This window comes from Tursiops truncatus, chromosome 20 (assembly GCF_011762595.2).
Source record: "Tursiops truncatus isolate mTurTru1 chromosome 20, mTurTru1.mat.Y, whole genome shotgun sequence".
NCBI lineage: Eukaryota > Metazoa > Chordata > Mammalia > Artiodactyla > Delphinidae > Tursiops > Tursiops truncatus.
This window is the reverse complement of record NC_047053.1, coordinates 17,738,198-17,754,584: the sequence shown is the minus strand read 5'-3', so window position 1 is coordinate 17,754,584 and position 16,387 is coordinate 17,738,198. Positions and strand designations below refer to the sequence as shown.

Sequence of the window (16,387 nt, the reverse complement as noted above, 5' to 3'; positions counted from 1 at the left end):
TACTCCTGAAACGAATACAACACTGTAAATCAACTATACTCCAATATAAAATAAAAATTAAAAAAAAAAGAACTCTCCCCATACATTTGCTAACATTCTGGGAAAAAACAAATCGATAGTCTATCTATTAGGCTGAACCACATGAAATTGCCGATGCTTCAATGCTTCTGACCCACAGAAATGGCAATTTCACATGGTGTGTCCTAATGTGTCTCTGAATTGCTGGGCACTGAGCTAGCTTGGGTAAAGGCAGCCTCTTGATGAAAGGAAACTGACCTAAGGAGGAAGTGAGTGTTTTTCACTGTCCAATAAGCACCACACAACTTTCTAAGGGAAAGGCTACCTTATGTCACACTCCAGGGGACCCCAAAGCTCCCCGTTGGTCAGGGAAAGCCACGTCCTTCTGTAAGACCGCTGGGCTCTTGGGTGGGACAGCTCATCTGCACAGCCACAGGCTACTTGCAGAAAGAAACATAAACTGGAAGAAAACTGCTCTCACACCCCCCTCCTCAACCGCATGCCCCAGCCCTCGGTCCGGGTCCTAGAGGTGGTCTGCCCTCACCACAGGAACTTCTAGGGCATCGGGGCTGCTTCCCAGGCGGTGGGAAGGGGTGCCTCTGTTTGCCTGTTTGCCTCTTCTTTCTTAGTTGTGCTGGCTCATCCCCTTCATACACAGATGCACCTTGGGGGGAAGGGGAAGGGGAGGGTGGCCTTTCCTCCCCCTGCAGAAAGGAATTGGGGCAGGGGGAGGGGGGAGTGGCAGAAGCAGAATCCAGAGGAAAAGCTGTATCTGGGGAAAGCTGTGGCACTGATACAGAATGACCCATTTAAAGAGCCATGTGAGGCGGCCCTGGGCTCCCAGGTGTTTAGCAGACCGAGCCAAGCACGCTGTGTGTAAACATACTGTCACACACCCACCCGCCCCTGCTGTAGCTCTCTTTCTCTCTCAGTGTACAAAGGGGACTTTGGTGCAAAGAAAGGGGACGGTGCTGAGGAGCAGGCTAGGTGACAGTGGCCATAATAATGAAGAAATGGGGGTGGGACTTCCCTGGAGGTCCAGTGGTTACGACTCGTGTTTCCAAGACCTCCATAAACTGCCGTCGCTGAGCATTCACACATCTGCCACGTGGGTGACGACAGTGATGGAGGAGAGAGGCGAGAGCAAGAAGACCCCAAAGAGAAGCTACTCCTTTCCTGACAGTCCCTCCTGCCCTCCCTCCGGCCCTTCTCTCCCTCCTTCCCCCCAATTTAGTGGGCACCCTCTGCCATGTGTCCAGCCCTACTCCAGGCACTGGGGAAAAGATGAGTAAGATCTGGGCTCTGCCTGGAGGCTCCTGGGCAAGTGGGGGCATCGGACAGGGTGAGCCAAGCACTGCCAGTGACTCCTCTTTCAGCCTCCAAACTTCAGACTGCTTCTAAAACAAGGAAGCCGTCTTGACCTCCTCTGAGACTACCAGGTGGCTTCCAATTGCTCGCCTTGAAGATCCTGTCTCTATTCTGAGTCTACCCCGGCCTCTTCTGTGGGGAGTCAGGAATTAAGTTCACACTTAATACTGAGTGGCTATTTTCACTTTATGTCATTGATCCCATCTCATCCCATTTCACAGATGTAGACACTGAGGCACAAAGCAGTAAACTCATTTGCCCAAGGTCACTCTTTAGGAAGTGGGTAGCTGGGATTCAGATCTAGGAGGAATAACAGCTCCTGCTCTTAGCGAGTTACACTAGATTGCTTTTTGGGAAAAGGCAAGGAAGAGCATGAGAAATGGAATGACGGCATCCAGTCGCTTTGAAGGGCTGGTGGAGGAGAGCGACACTAGAATGACTGCCAGGAGATGTGGGTTCAAGTCCCCATTTTGCCACAGATTTGATTGTGGCTTTGGACAAATCACTTAACCTCTCAGAGCCTTCTTTCCTGTTTGGGACTTTTGATGAGATCATCTCTAAGATCCCTTTACTTTTTTTTTTTAATTTTTGGCTGTGTTGGGTCTTTGTTGCTGCAAGCGGGCTTTCTCTAGTTGTGGTGAGTGGGGGCTACTCTTCGTGGCGGTGCGCGGGCTTCTCATTGCTGTGGCTTCTCTTGTTGTGGAGCATGGGCTCTCGGCGCACAGGCTTCAGTAGTTGTGGCATGCAGGCTCAGTAGTTGTGGCTCACGGGCTCTAGAGCGCAGGCTCAGTAGTTGTGGCACACGGGCTTAGTTGCTCTGCGGCCTGTGGGATCTTCCCAGACCCGGGCTCAAACCCGTGTCCCCTGCATTGGCAAGCGGATTCTTAACCACTGCACCACCAGGGAAGTCCCTAAGATCCCCTTACTTTTAACAGCCAATGACAAAGAACAAGTTACAATTACAACGCATGCTAGTGGTCAAGGATTTAAACTTTTTAAAGTCACTAGGTAGCGAACAGTTGGAATAGGAAGATGGGCAAAGCCATGGCTGGAGAAAATATGAATCATATGGAAGGGTCCCACTGGAAGTATCCCAGCAGAGGGCGAGGAGTGTCCTTAAACTCAGCTACTGGCCAAGGCCACCTGGTGCTTGCCAAGCCCGGGCTGGAGCGTGAAGGAGGATCTAAAACCCAGCTCCAACAGATTAACGCCAGGCCCAGTGACAGCAGAGGGGAGGCCAAGAGAGGGCTGCTGGGACAGGGGGTGCTCACCATCACGATGTTGGCCAGATGGGCAGAGACAAGCGCATACACCCCTCCAGAGGAGCCCACCACTGGTGCGGTCATGTCGGCCACAGACACCGCCAAGGACCCTGGTACAGAGAGAGATGGAGAACTCAAGGATGCTGGAGTCGGCTCCCCACCCCAGTCCCCGGCCCTCGGATGCTGCAGCCTCGGGGCTGAGACCCCAGAGCAAGAGGCTCGCTCTCTTCCTCCCTTGATCGCATGTCACCTCGGAGCTTCCTAGAAGATTCATTTATGGCTGAAAGAACCACTTGGTTCAAACTTCTCCTTTTACAGCTGGGAAGCAAAGTCTCAAGGAGAGAAGTGACTTGCCCAAAGTAGAACTCTGCCACCCAGATCATCTTGCCTGGCAATCCAGCCTCCCCTTGTGCTATCTCAGGGTTCTGAGCAACGACAAAAATAGTAGCAGTAGTTCTTGCAGAAACAGCCACCTCTTATGGGGCACTGTGTGTCAGACACCAGCCAAGCATTTTACAGACATCCTTCCCTTTGACCCTCAAGCCCACCCTCTGAGGCAGGCACTAGTAGCCTCACTGCAGAGATGAGGCTGAGCCCAGAGTCACCTGGTAGGAAGGGCTGGAGCCAGGATATGAGTCCAGGTCTGCCTGACACAAAGCCCGTGTGCTCTCGGCCTCTCTAGCAGCCACTCCCCAAAATGGGTCAGAGGTCAACCTCCACCCTCTACCCTCGCTCTCCTCAACAGCATCCAAAAACCTGCCTAGCATCACCTCCAACCAAGTGAAATGACAACAGGCCAACAGGATCTCCAGAGCGGGGCTTCTTTGGAGGAAAAACGTCCTTGAGAAGTCCCGGGGAAGAGAGAAAGATGATGTCATACCCTCTGGGGGAAAGGAATGGTAGAGACTCTTGGTCTGGGGCATGATAAACTTTCATCCTGGGAGGGAAGCTGGGCAGAGAAGAAGATGGGAAATGTGTTGTTCTGGTCTCATTTAAGTGTGATCAATGCTTTGGCTTTCAGGGAAGGACACAGGAGACTAAAAATAACTGGGAGTTAGAACCCAGGGCTCAGAGGATGAGAGGTGGCTGGCCTGGGTGAGTGTGCAGAAATCACCACTGGAAAATGCCCGCAGGCTCAGGAGCCAATTAGCTGCTGCCTGGGTGGAGAGAAGAGGGACAGGCAGAAGGCCAAATTCTGCAGGCCCTACAGGGGTGGAGGGTTCACTACTTAGCAGGAGGCAAGGCCCGGCCCGGGAACCAGAGTGCCTGACACCCTGGGCGTGGAGAGGCCCCTGCAACGTCATGTGCCTTCTCCCTGGCTTGCCGTCACCCCCAGACCACTCTCAAGGCTTCTTGTCTCACTGAGATCCTTGGAGGAAGAGATCCCCACAACAGATTCTTAGTCTCAAGGGGAATGTCATCTCTCAGGAAAATACAAACCATCATGAACTAAGGACACCCAAGTCCTTCTCCCCTCCCAGGGCAACCATAAATCTTTCTTCTCCCCTTTCATGCTTTCCCTCTGGCTTTAATTAGGTATTGATCTATTGTCAGATAACTTTCTTTTTTTTTTTTTTAACTGCCTAGCCATGGGGTCAGCCCTATATAACAGGAAAAAGAAAAAGAAAAAAATCCCAGGCTGGCCAACGGGCAGGCAGCAGGATCTGCATGACAAAGGATTCCCACGCTCTCACCCTCCCTGGCGGCAGGGCTGGCCGCAAAGGCTGCACTGCAGGGCTGCACAGGGCTGGCTGCCCATTAATTACCGTCTGGACAGAGGAAGCCCCAGCCTCCTCGGGGCTGGCCTCTCTCCTCCACGTGAGTCCCCACAAACCGGGCCAGATTCTGCTCCCCCGGCCTCCCTGCTGGGATCCACCAGGACAGGGAGGCGGCAGGGAAGCCCCCAGGGTCCAGCTTCCGTGCACTGACCTTTCCCTCACCCTAAGGATGGATGAGAGTCCTGACCCCAGGACCAGAGGTCAGTCTGGATTGTGGCAGGATTATGGGATGGGGGCGTGACTGGTTACTTGTGTGACCCTGGGCACAGCTCCTGAATTCTTTGGGCTTCAGTCTTCACATCTGTGAAATGAGGAGGTTAGTCTAAGGCTTTCTAACTTTTGAACAGTGAGACACTGTTTTCAAAGAAACCTGACTCACACCCCTACCCCATGGTGCAGAGAGATGCTCTGGCTGAATGGGGATGGGACCTGGGGAGTAAAGTTTACCACCCACTGGAGGGCATCTCAAGGGTTCCTTCCAGATCAGAAATACAATAATCCAAGTCTAGGCCTAAGTCCAGGTTCTGAGGTTCGGATCCTGGTTCTAGAATCTGGAAGGTGACAATCTGGATCCACCTGCCCTCCATTTGTGATAGAAAGACTTTCCTTGGGCTTCCCTGGTGGCGCAGTGGTTGAGAGTCCACCTGCCGATGCAGGGGACGCGGGTCCGTGCCCCGGTCCGGGAAGATCCCACATGCTGCGGAGCGGCTGGGCCTGTGAGCCATGGCCGCTGAGCCATGCGCGTCCGGAGCCTGTGCTCCACAACGGGAGAGGCCACAACAGTGAGAAGCCCGCGTACCGCAAAAAAAAAAAAAAAGGAAGACTTTCCTTAAGTGACTGCAGATTAGACCTGGACTATAGGGACTAAGAGAAGTCAAGTATAAATGTATGTATGCATATCAATAATGTAAGACAGGTCATCCCAGGACAGAAAGCCAGGGCCAGGCAGGATTCCCGATGAACGGAATGGATCACAGTTCAATAAAGGCCAGTGTGAACTCCTGGAGGTCATGGGGGCAGAGGACGGGGAGAGAAAGGCGAGCCGGAGTGACACGCCACACCTGTACACAGCAGCAAACCAAAGGAGCAGTGCTAGTCAGGGCTATGAATTTTCCCCCGAAACCCTGGGTCCATGCCAGCACGGGGATGAATTGGTGACTTTGCCATAATGCACAGCTGCGATAATTTTAGCCTGGAAAATTTAAAGCAGGTGTTCTCCAGCGTCTCCCTTAGCCGTTAAAAAAACCCCAAACAAATCCAAATAAAAATTGGCAGAACATCTACCTTTAAGCAGTACAACTTTATTTATGTATGTACTCTTTCACTTAGCTTACAAATATCGGTTGCTTACCATGTACCAAACCCTGTGCTAGGCTCTGGGGATGCATCCATCGCTTCTGATCTATATAATCTATCATAAAGCTGGGCAGAGCAGCGAAGAGACTGGATCTTAAAGTATTTAAACTCAGCCCTGTAATCATTAGCCGGAAGTGAGATGCATGTTGGCTTCAAGCATTGGCTAGAAGCACCGGGCGGAGGAAGGGTTTCCACTCCAGTTCTAGGGCTTCTTGGCTGAGCAAATAGAGTCATTTTACCTCTTTGAACTGCCTATAAAATGGGGGTGTCAGCACCTACCTCATAGGAATGTTGTGATGAGAAGAGCAGATAACATACGTGTGAACCATTTATCACATACCTGGACTACTAGACATGCTCAGCAGAGGTTAGTTATTATTGTTACAAAATGCGATGGCCTTGGATTTGGAATATTTTCATTGGGCAGGAATTAGAGAGCAGGGGTCAATGTCTATTAAGACCTCCCTTGGTTTCTGACAAATTATGTGCATAAAGGATAAGGCCTGCCTTTTAATTCTCGTAACACTACGACAGCGTTAGAGCACAGCCTTTGAGGTCAGATAGCCTGGATTAGAGCCCAGCTCCACCACTTATGACTGTATCTTCTTAGGCAAGTCACTTAGCGTCCCTAAGTCTCGGTTTCTGTATCTGTAACAGATGGAGAGTTAACAGTTCCCGCCTCATGGAGTTGTGGGGATTAAAAACAGCCTGCACAGGACAGGCACCTGATAAGTATTGGCTATCCGGTCAGGGTCTGGCTGTCTGAACAGGACCCCTTCTCTGAGGAGGGATGCACACAGAGCAGAGAGGGAGGAAGGGGTACAGGCAGGTCAATCAACTCAATCCTGGAGCTCAGCGATTTGATATGCGGTGACCAGAATGCCCTCTGCTCTGAATCAATGACTCAGATAGAACAGCACATGTAATTTGCTTTGCAATACAGCCCCACACCCTCAGGTTTAGTTGGAAAGCCCCCGTCTGCCTTTACACCATCTCCTTCTGCACTGGCATCACTGGGAAGCGATACCTGCACTGTCTTCCCGCTGGGTGTCATCTGGTTTGGGCGAGGCCTGAGTCATCTTGAATCTATGTCTGTCTTCTAGGTTACTGGCACTCCCATCTAATTAACTACCAACTGCAAGTGTTACGAGCATCTTTCCCGTTCCTCGCCATTAACCATCTGGGTCTCTGAGTATGTCGGCACGGAAAATGTGGCTCTAAATCCCCAGATGTCGACACTCAGGGGTGTGTCAGTGGCTAAGTAAGTCTGGCACACAGAGATGTTCATCAGACCTTTTTTCAAGGATGCAGAAGGTGCTGGATTCTGGGAGAAGCTGGTGTGAGTGCTGTCCAAGGTGGCCAAGTTTTTAACCTCAGCACAGGAGTGAGGGAGACAGCGCTGGGCCCATCTCCCAGGCTGAGGGTTCACGAACTAGCAGACCAGCCTCTCATGGGATGGGGGTGTGTGGTGGGACCCTTCCCTCTTTGATTCCTGAAGTCATTCCACTTACTTCCAGGGTCCCTGCCTGACCACTGTTTACAAAGCTGATGCTGCCCTGCTCTCCTGATGACAACTTCAATGCCACTCAGAAAGGATTAAGATCTTACTTAAACGCACACACAAAGCTCCCCTGGGTACAGCTGTCAGGGGGGAAGAGCTGAGGCGGCAGACCTTGTAAAGAGAAAAGCCAGCGATAAAGGTGGAAACATCACGAGGGAGATCCCTCTGTTCAGAAGCCCAGTTGGTGCAGACTTTTCCTGCAGAAATCTGCTCTGCTCTCCCCACCTCATCCCAGTGCACCTCCCCTGCCACTGGGGAGGGGGATAGGGGGCTGGCCACTACCCTCAAGCCCACAATGATCACTATCATCACCTGCCACGTGCGCTGAGCCAGCCAGGGCCCCAGACTCCTCCAGCTGGCACGAGTGCCCACTACCTCCTAGGCCAGACTCTCTCCGGCCAGCCGTGGGTCAATCAAGGGCCAGCCCGGGCAGAGGCAAGATCCCCCTTAGGGTACAGGTGCTGGCCTGGCCAGGGGAGGTACCTGGCTCCACCCACTCCTTGGATGTCCCCACAGGGATCTCACCTCCCTTGCACGGTTTATTTCATCCTTCACCTCACTCTGCCCTCCTCACGCCTGGCAGGCAGAGCTCATCAGTTCCCTCTTAAAGCTTAACAGGGCCAAGAGAAGGTAAGGCATGTCCCCAAGTTCACACAGCTGCAACACGGCAGTGTGAAGACTGAAACTCCGGTCAGTCTGCCTGTTCCAAATCCTGTGCTCTCCCCTCCTTTGTCATCACATGCCTCCCTCTCTGGGTGGCAGGTCCCTTTCCAGTGTCCCCAGGGAAGTGGGGAGATCTGCCTGGAGGCCAAGCCTAGTAGTCAGGAGCCTGGATGGTGAGGGTCCTCCGGAAGTTGGGGCTTGCTTGACCTCATGGGGTCTCCTAGCCGCCCTGGGGAGGTTCACCCCTGGGGACACGGGGCCCACCTGCCTACCTGCCACGACACCAGCCACATAGACAAGCGCAATGCGGGTTGCTCCGTGCACCATCTCCAGGGGTACCCCCACCAGGAGCTGCAGCACCACGTTGAGTCCCAGGTGTTCTATCCTGTACAGAGAGATCACATTCATTCATCCATTCATTTAGCATGCCACGATGCTGGGGATCCAGTAGTGAACAAGACCCTATAGCTGGGAGACCTAGTAGTCTAGTGGTTAGGACTCAGTGCTTTCACTGCTGTAGCCCGGGTTCAATCCCTGGTTGGGGAACTGTGATCCCACAAGCTGCGCTGCATGGCCAAAATTAAATTTAAAAAAAAAAAAAGACCCTATAGCTGCCTTTGAGGAGCTCACAGTCTAGGGGGTGGAGGGGAAGGAATTACAATGCAGACAGACCATTTTAGAGTGTTCCTTCCACCCTCCCTGCCAGCTGGGACAGGAACACAGGTACAGGGCTGGGGGGTGACTGGCAGTGTCTACACTTGCCAATGAGGGGCTAACAACGGTCAAGATCCAGCAACTCTAGGGAGGGTGGGAGGGAGGGAGATGCAAGAGGGAAGAGATATGGGAACATATGTATATGTATAACTGATTCACTTTGTTATAAAGCAGAAACTAACACACCATTGTAAAGCAATTATACTCCAATAAAGATGTAAAAAAAAAAAAAAAAAGATCCAGCAACTCCATCAGTTGACACAAGAGAAGCTGAGGCTGTGTGACTTAAAGTCACACAGCTGGTTAGTGGTCAGGCTGGGACCACGGCCCTGGTCTCTGATGTGCGGGACCTGGTCCATTATCCAGGCTACTCAGTCGCTCTGGCTCGCTATTGTATTTGTAAGAGAAAGATGTTTTCCAAACAAGTGCAAGCATGAAAGATATCCGTTAGAGCTTAGTATATCCAAGTTATCCTCCAGTCCCTGTGGTGTCCAGATCTTGGCTCACGAGGAGACTGAAGCATAAAGGGCCTCCCCGCCCCTGCTCCTCAGCCTGTGAAGCTGAAGCTGGGACACAGCAGGCAAGGCATCCATCTGCTCAGGCTCAGAGTGGAGACATCCATCAACAGCCATCCAGAAGTCTCCTCAGGCCAAAGCACCCTTCCCAGCACGTGCAGCCAGTTAGGGGGTGGCTCTTGTGCCCCCTTTAGCGGCTCAGCAGGAAGGGAGGCTCACAGTGGAGCTTCCTCTTGGCCACTGTGGGTCTTTCTGCCAAGGAAAGAGCCATGGGGGCCGGGATAATCCTCTCCCCATTGGCAATCCCGGGGACAGGCACCCACAGGGCTTTTCCATCACTTCTCTAGAAGAGTCTGTAGAAGACACCGCAGAGGTCTGGTGTCAGGGGACTCCGATTTCCCAACTCCATGCTTCTACTATGTAAAAACAGTCTCCAGCCAAGACCATGCTCTTCAAGGGACTTGGACCTGGGTGGTCGCCTGGTCCTTATCATGGGGTAGGAGGTACCATTGAGAACTGATTGCACTCCAGGCCCCAAAAAAGGCCACACGGCTCTACAAACAGAAACTTTAAGTATTGCCAGAGTTCCTCAAGAAGACTCATGCCACCATATTGCGAGACCTCCTTTCAATAAATCTGTCCTTTATTTCACTTATGGGGCACTCACACACATGGTTTATGGACAATGAACCTGGTGGCAGACCACATTTCCCTCTTTGCTTTGGCCACTAGGAGGTTCAGAATAAATTTATAACCCACTTACAGCAAGTACATAGCATCACATGCTGTGTATATGCTAAAAAGCTCTCTGCTGGCTTTTTAGCATTTTCCTCTCTCTATTTTCCCTTTCCCATACACTTTTTTTTAAAATAAGTTTATTTACTTTATTTATTTATTTTTTGGCTGCCTTGGGTCTCCGTTGCTGTGCACAAGCTTTCTCTAGTTGCAGCGAGTGGGGGCTGCTCTTCATTGCGGTGCATATGCTTCTCATTGCGGTGGCTTCTCTGGTTGAGGAGCACAGCCTCTAGGCACGCGGGATTCAGTAGTTGTGGCACACAGGCTCAGGAGTTGCAGCTCGCAGGCTCTAGAGAGCAGGCTCAGTAGTGGTGGCGCACGGGCTTAGTTGCTCCGTGGCATGTGGGATCTTCGCAGACTAGGGCTCAAACCTGTGTCCCCTGAATCAGCAGGCGGACTCCCAACCACTGCGCCACCAGGGAAGCCCCTCCCATACACTCTTAATAATTTACTCATACAGTTTGGTATTAGATAAGTTTCAAGAAGCCACCTCAAATCCTGTGTCCAGGTAGATAAAAATAAAAAAGATATTTCAATCCAGGCTCTCTGGACCAGTTATTTTCCCACAGGGACTCTAGATAGAGTGTACTCACCCCGCATGCATGAAGATGTAGGTCAGGTAACGCCAAGCCTGTGCTCGGAGCTGTGGATGGTAAACCAGTGAGTTCTTCAGGTATCGTGGATGGGTTACCTGCAGCACAAACTGGTCCAGCGACACCCCATTATAGAGGAAAAAGGCAACCTGGATGAGAGCACAGAATGAAGAGAGCCTGTTACTAGGTGTGAAACTGCCCGGGAACCCCGCTTGTGCTGACCTTTGGAATCCCTACGGAAGGAGGGACATCCCGACGACCAGAGCCAAGCTAGCTCTGCACCATCTCTTACCCCACTTCTGTTCGATTATTTTGTTAAATGTTCACAAAATGGTCTCTGCCCACATTTCCTCGGTGTTAAGCAGGAAGGGTTTGTAGGATTTTAAACTTTAATTCAGATAATAACTCACATACCCACTTGGGGGCTGAGGCAATTCCACGTAAGTTGATTAAAAAAAAAAAAACTGTGGTAAGGTACACATAAGGTAAAATTTACCATCTTAACCATTGTAAGTGTACCGTTCAGTGGTATTAAATACATTCATAATGTGCAACCACCACCAACATCCATTTACAGTATTCTTTTCATCTCGTAAAACCGAAAGAAACTCTGTACCCGTTAAACATTAATTCCCATTCCCTGCTTCCCAGCCCCTGGCAATCACCATTCTGCTTTCTGTTTCTATGAATTTGACTACTCCAGGGACTGCATATAAGTGGAATCATACAGTATTTGTCTTTTGTGATTGGTTTATTTCACTCAGCATAACGTCATCAAGGTATAGCCCTGTCGTAACACATGTCAGAATCTCCTTCCTAATAATCCTCTGTATGTATCTACCACATTTTGTTTATCCATTCATCTGTCAACGGACACTTGGGTTGCTTCCACCTTTCAGCTATTGTGAACAATGCTGCTATGAACATGGGTGTACAAATATCTCTTTGAACGCCTGTTTTCAATTCTTTTGGGTATACACCCAGAAGTGGAATTGCTGGACCATGTAATTCTGTTTAATTTTTTTGAGGAACTGCCATACTGTTTCCCACAGTGGCTGTACCATTTTCCATTCCCACCAACAGTACACAAGTGTTTCAATTTCTTTGAATTCTCACCAACACCTCACATAATTGTTCTTTTTTTTTTTGGCTGCACTGTGTGTCATACGGAACTTCCCCGTCCAGGGATTGAACCTGTGCCCCCTGCAGTGGAAGCGTGGAGTTTTAACCACTGGACCGCCGGGTAAGTCCCACATAAGTTAATTTTAAAGATGACTGATGTGTACTTGTTTAAGCCCTAAGAGAGTATTTATTTGAACTGTTTTTTCCTGGAACTCTTTTTCTTTCTTTAAATATTATTTATTTATTTGGTTGCGCTGGGTCTTAGTTGCAGCAGGTGGGCTCCTTAGTTGCGGCTTGCCAGCTCCTTAGCTGTGGCATGTGAACTCTTAGTTGCGGCATGTATGTGGGATCTAGTTCCCTGACGAGGGATAAAACCCAGACCCCCTTCACTGGGAGCACGCCACCAGGGAAGTTCCCTGGAACTCTTTCTGGAATGCAAAATTCACGTCCCTTAATTTTAAGGATGTCTCAGGTATTGATCTGGGCTATAGGAGTGATGTCTTCTCCAGTAACTGATAGGGGTTTTGCTCCTATACTAAATGGTCCCAAATTCTTGTGTTTCTTTACGACTCACGTTTGCTTTTACATTTTCTTTTGTCCTCTCCCGCAATGCCTGGGTGTCAGCATGGTGTTGACCAGGTACTACAACAAGGTTCTTACTTCCTATTGTTGGTTGGTAGGGGGCCCCTTCTAGTAGCTTCCCACCATGTTCACTCTGTTATGGACTCAGAAAACCAGGTTACTAGAACTGTATGTAAAACAAAAAACTTGGGCTTTAGTATAAGGTCTGTGAAACAGTTATTTCATCATTTTCCAGTTTCTTCTGGATTGGTGGCTCGAGATTACACAGCTGAGGTTTCTGAAAATCTGAAACCAATCTGGACACAAGATCTGACTCCTCTGGATGACCTTGGGCAAATTATTTTAATTTACTGGTCCTCAGTTTCCCCATCTGGAAATGGGGATACTAATTCTTACACTTCCACGGTGATCGTGAGGTTTAAAAACGATAAAGTACGTGAGGAGCAGGCATGCACTGAGGGAAGGCAGCTGTAATTAGTGTGTGGTTAAGCCCTCCTGGGCTGAGCCTGGGAATGGCTCAGGCCTCCCAGCAGCTGGACTCCCGGGGCTCTCTGGGAGCCATTCTGTCCACCTAACACCATGGGTACAGGTGGCCTGGGAGCAAATACAGCTTCCAAGACAGCTTGTTATTATTGGTCCTCAAATAGAAGTTAATAAGTAGACCAACACAGTAAGTGCTTGGAAAACAAGTCCAAGAATATCTCAGAAAAATCACAACTTCCACACGTACTTGGATGAAGCCAGAGCAACACAGGAGCTCTAGCCTGCAGTCCAAATATTATGACTTAGAAAAAAAGAAGAGGGACGCCATGAAGCTTAATGATCCTGCAGTTTGATTCAGCAGGAACTTTACAAGAACATATGCAGGGGCGGTAAGTAGGCCCCTGGTTCTGGAAGAGAAACGATGGAGATTGTTAAACGCCCAAGGGAAGCCAAGCATTGGTTAGTTCAAGAGCTGGGGTTGGGAGGCCCGCTGGTTCTTGGGCTGAGGAGCAGAACGCATTCAGAGTTCCTCATACAGGAGCGCTGATGCAGAAGGCGGTACTCTGGATTCTGCTGCATAAGCATGAGACTTTTAGGATAACAATAGGTATGGATGATTTCCTAAGGGGAGAATGTTCTTGCAAAATACATGAAGCCCACATCTACCTGTTCATATAGGCTCCCTCCCATATGTATTTGTGCAATGCTTTTGTGTTCAGAAAGCACCACCTGCCGTTCTCTGGCTCTAAATAGGGGAGTCCTGTGGGAAAAGGAGGGCAGGTCTGGTTATTCCTACTTTACAGGTGTCCCAGGGGAGCACATGACTTGTCCACGTTACTCACTCCAGGAGGAACTAAAAGAAGGTGTCTTCATGAGTTAGCCTGGCTAAATCCCCCGAATCAATGAACTACTGACATTGTTTTTGCTGCTGTTGGTTTTGATGGAGGTGGTCACATGGGGATTTTGCTGCAGGGCGTATTGCTTAAAGTAATGATCTCTGTAATCTCTCTACAGTCCGGGGGTTATAACAACACTTGCGTGCCCTGTAACAGGGCCTGACTTGCAGTGACTTGCCCTTCCCCTCGAGATCTCAGATATCCTCTTGACCCTCCGGCAGTCCCTTCCCCACCCTCGTCCTTGCCTCCAGCAGCGTTACTGTGATCATGAACCAGGGCGGTGGGCAGCAGGTGTAGCTGTCGTAGTACCACTTCCGGTCAATCTCCCGGGGCAGGGTCTCGTATGCCACGTGGCGGATCAGTCGCTGGGAGAAGTTCAGCCCCTTCTCCTCCAGCAGGGCCTTGCTGCAGAGCCTGCGGTTGCCCTGCAAGATGGCCTGGCGGAAGCTGTTGGACCGTTTGTTGCTCATCTACACAGGAAACAGGGCAGGGGAGGGGGGTCAGAACCGGAGTCTCAGGGGAGCCCCATCCTGTTTTCCCAGCCAGCACATTCCTTAGACCAACCAGGCCTGATTCTACCTTCCTCTTTCTTCTGTAATAATAGTTAACAAGAAGTTAAATGTAATAGTTAACAAGAAGCAATATTCACTGAGCTCTTATGTGTCAGGGGCTGTTCTAAGCACATCACAGCTTGGCTCATTGATGCAACTAGTCTGCCTGCTAGATAAAGACGATGAATATCCCCATTCCACCAGACGGGAGACCAAAGCATAGAGAGTTTTAGGAATCCATCAAGTTCAAACCCAGTAGGGCTCCAGAGCCTGTATTCATATCCCTTCCACCCACTTGTCCATTATCCATCACGATTTCCTGAGCAACTACTAAGCATCAGGTGTTGCCAGACATGGGGATACAGTGGTGCTCAAGAAAGATAAGTAACCAGCAATAAGTAACGGTTCAGAGTGAAGGCTGCTGCGGGAGCACACAGGAAAGAGTCCAACCCGGTCCCAAGGTAGTCAGAGAGGGCTTCCTGAAGGAGGTGGCATGAGTGAGAACTGAAGGATAAGTAGGGGTCAGCATCCTTGGTCCCCGGAACCAGAACCCAAAGCTGTGCTTGTGGAAGATCATCAGCCCTGAGTGCCTCCAAGGGAACTGTGATGCTCAGGGAGCCCCAGGACTGGCCCCTCCCCACGCAGAGTCCTGGCTGCCTCACCCAGCGGTCAGCCTGACCCCCAGACATCAGAGGTGGTCCTACTGACTTCCAGCCTCCCAAGGCTTCTGTTATCTCCCACCCACCCTCCACGACCACACTCTAGACCCTTCCTACGGGGAGATGTCCTAAAGACACACCTCTCCCAACCCCAGAGCTCACAGTGCCACCAGGGGCTGCTCTGTGGTTGCTGGGTGGGGATTATCAATATATTCCCGGGACTGTGGGCACAGCAGGGACATCAGGTTAAAACTGAAGGCGGGAGTCCAGACAGGGCTGGGGAGGTGAGCCAGCCCAACCAAGGCACATGGGTTTGAAGCCCTGTCAGGGGGCAGGGAGCTGGGGAGGATCTGGGTTCAGACCAGGCCAGGTGGAACAAGCCTCCATCTGCAGTGCCCCATCCCCTCTCCTGGGTTCGGCACACACCTGAAAAACCTGGCTTAAGCCTCCCCCATCCAGCAGGCCTTCCTGGATGAACCCCTTCCAACGATGCCCTATTCCCATCGCCTCCACGCCTGCAAAGCTTGGGTCTGGTTCTTAGTGGCTTGGCGGTTCTGTAAATGCGGATGGGACTTGGGGCTCCATGATCACTACAAGCCCAAGATAAGACCATGTCATCAAGTTAGTTTGTAGCCGTCCTCTCCCCCAATCCCTGGATGTGTACATGCACATGTGCGTGTACCACACATATACTCACGAACAATACATCTGCAAGACCCGTGGTGGGAAGGAGCTCAGCGTAAACACAGGAGAAGCAGTGTGTACACACATACACACTCACCATTCAGCTGTGCCCCGATGTGCCTAGAACTGTGCCGGGCACAGCAGCAGCCATGGTCTCTGGCCTCACGGAGCATACAGGAGAGACAGATGCATAAATGGCAGCAAAAGAGGATGTCATCTTCATTATTTGGTGCGTAGTATTATCCCCACGTTATAAAGACGGGGATGAGAGCTTGGAGAGCGTAAGTAATTTCCTCAAGGACCCACAGTTAGTAAACCACAGAGTCAGGATTCAAATCCACATCTGCCTGACTCTGGAGCCCATGCTGGCTCATGTGGAGTGCTTTTTTTTTTTTTTTGCGGTACGCGGGCTTCTCACTGTTGTGGCCTCTCCCGTTGCGGAGCACAGGCTCCGGACGCACAGGCTCAGCGGCCATGGCTCACGGGCCCAGCCGCTCCGCGGCATGTGGGATCTTCCCGGACCGGGACACGAACCCGTGTCCCCTGCATCGGCAGGCGGACTCTCAACACTGCGCCACCAGGGAAGCCCTCATGTGGAGCTTTTGTGCCAATTAGATAAGGGAGCCTCTCCTTCCAGGTGGATGCACCCATTCCAGGCCTTGCTGAACAAAGCCCAGGCCAGATTTCAGCCCCCATTCCTCTCTCTGCCCGGCATCCTTGTGCAGTCCACAACCTGCACACCCATACATGACAACCCTGGCCACTCAGCTGTAATGCAATGTGGTCT

At 50.9% G+C, this 16,387-nt stretch overlaps 1 protein-coding gene across 1 annotated transcript in view; it reads right to left on the bottom strand.

Annotated features, from left to right (window-relative positions):
* RHBDL3 (rhomboid like 3) overlaps positions 1 to 16,387 on the bottom strand; it is a 47,017-nt gene that overhangs the window by 12,835 nt on the left and 17,795 nt on the right. The window contains exons 3-6 of the mRNA XM_073797868.1: positions 13,952 to 14,176; positions 10,624 to 10,772; positions 8,279 to 8,391; positions 2,658 to 2,758 (exon numbers count right to left, since the gene is read on the bottom strand). Coding sequence (XP_073653969.1) covers positions 2,658 to 2,758; positions 8,279 to 8,391; positions 10,624 to 10,772; positions 13,952 to 14,176 — 588 coding nt within the window. The remainder of the gene's footprint in view (positions 1 to 2,657; positions 2,759 to 8,278; positions 8,392 to 10,623; positions 10,773 to 13,951; positions 14,177 to 16,387) is intronic.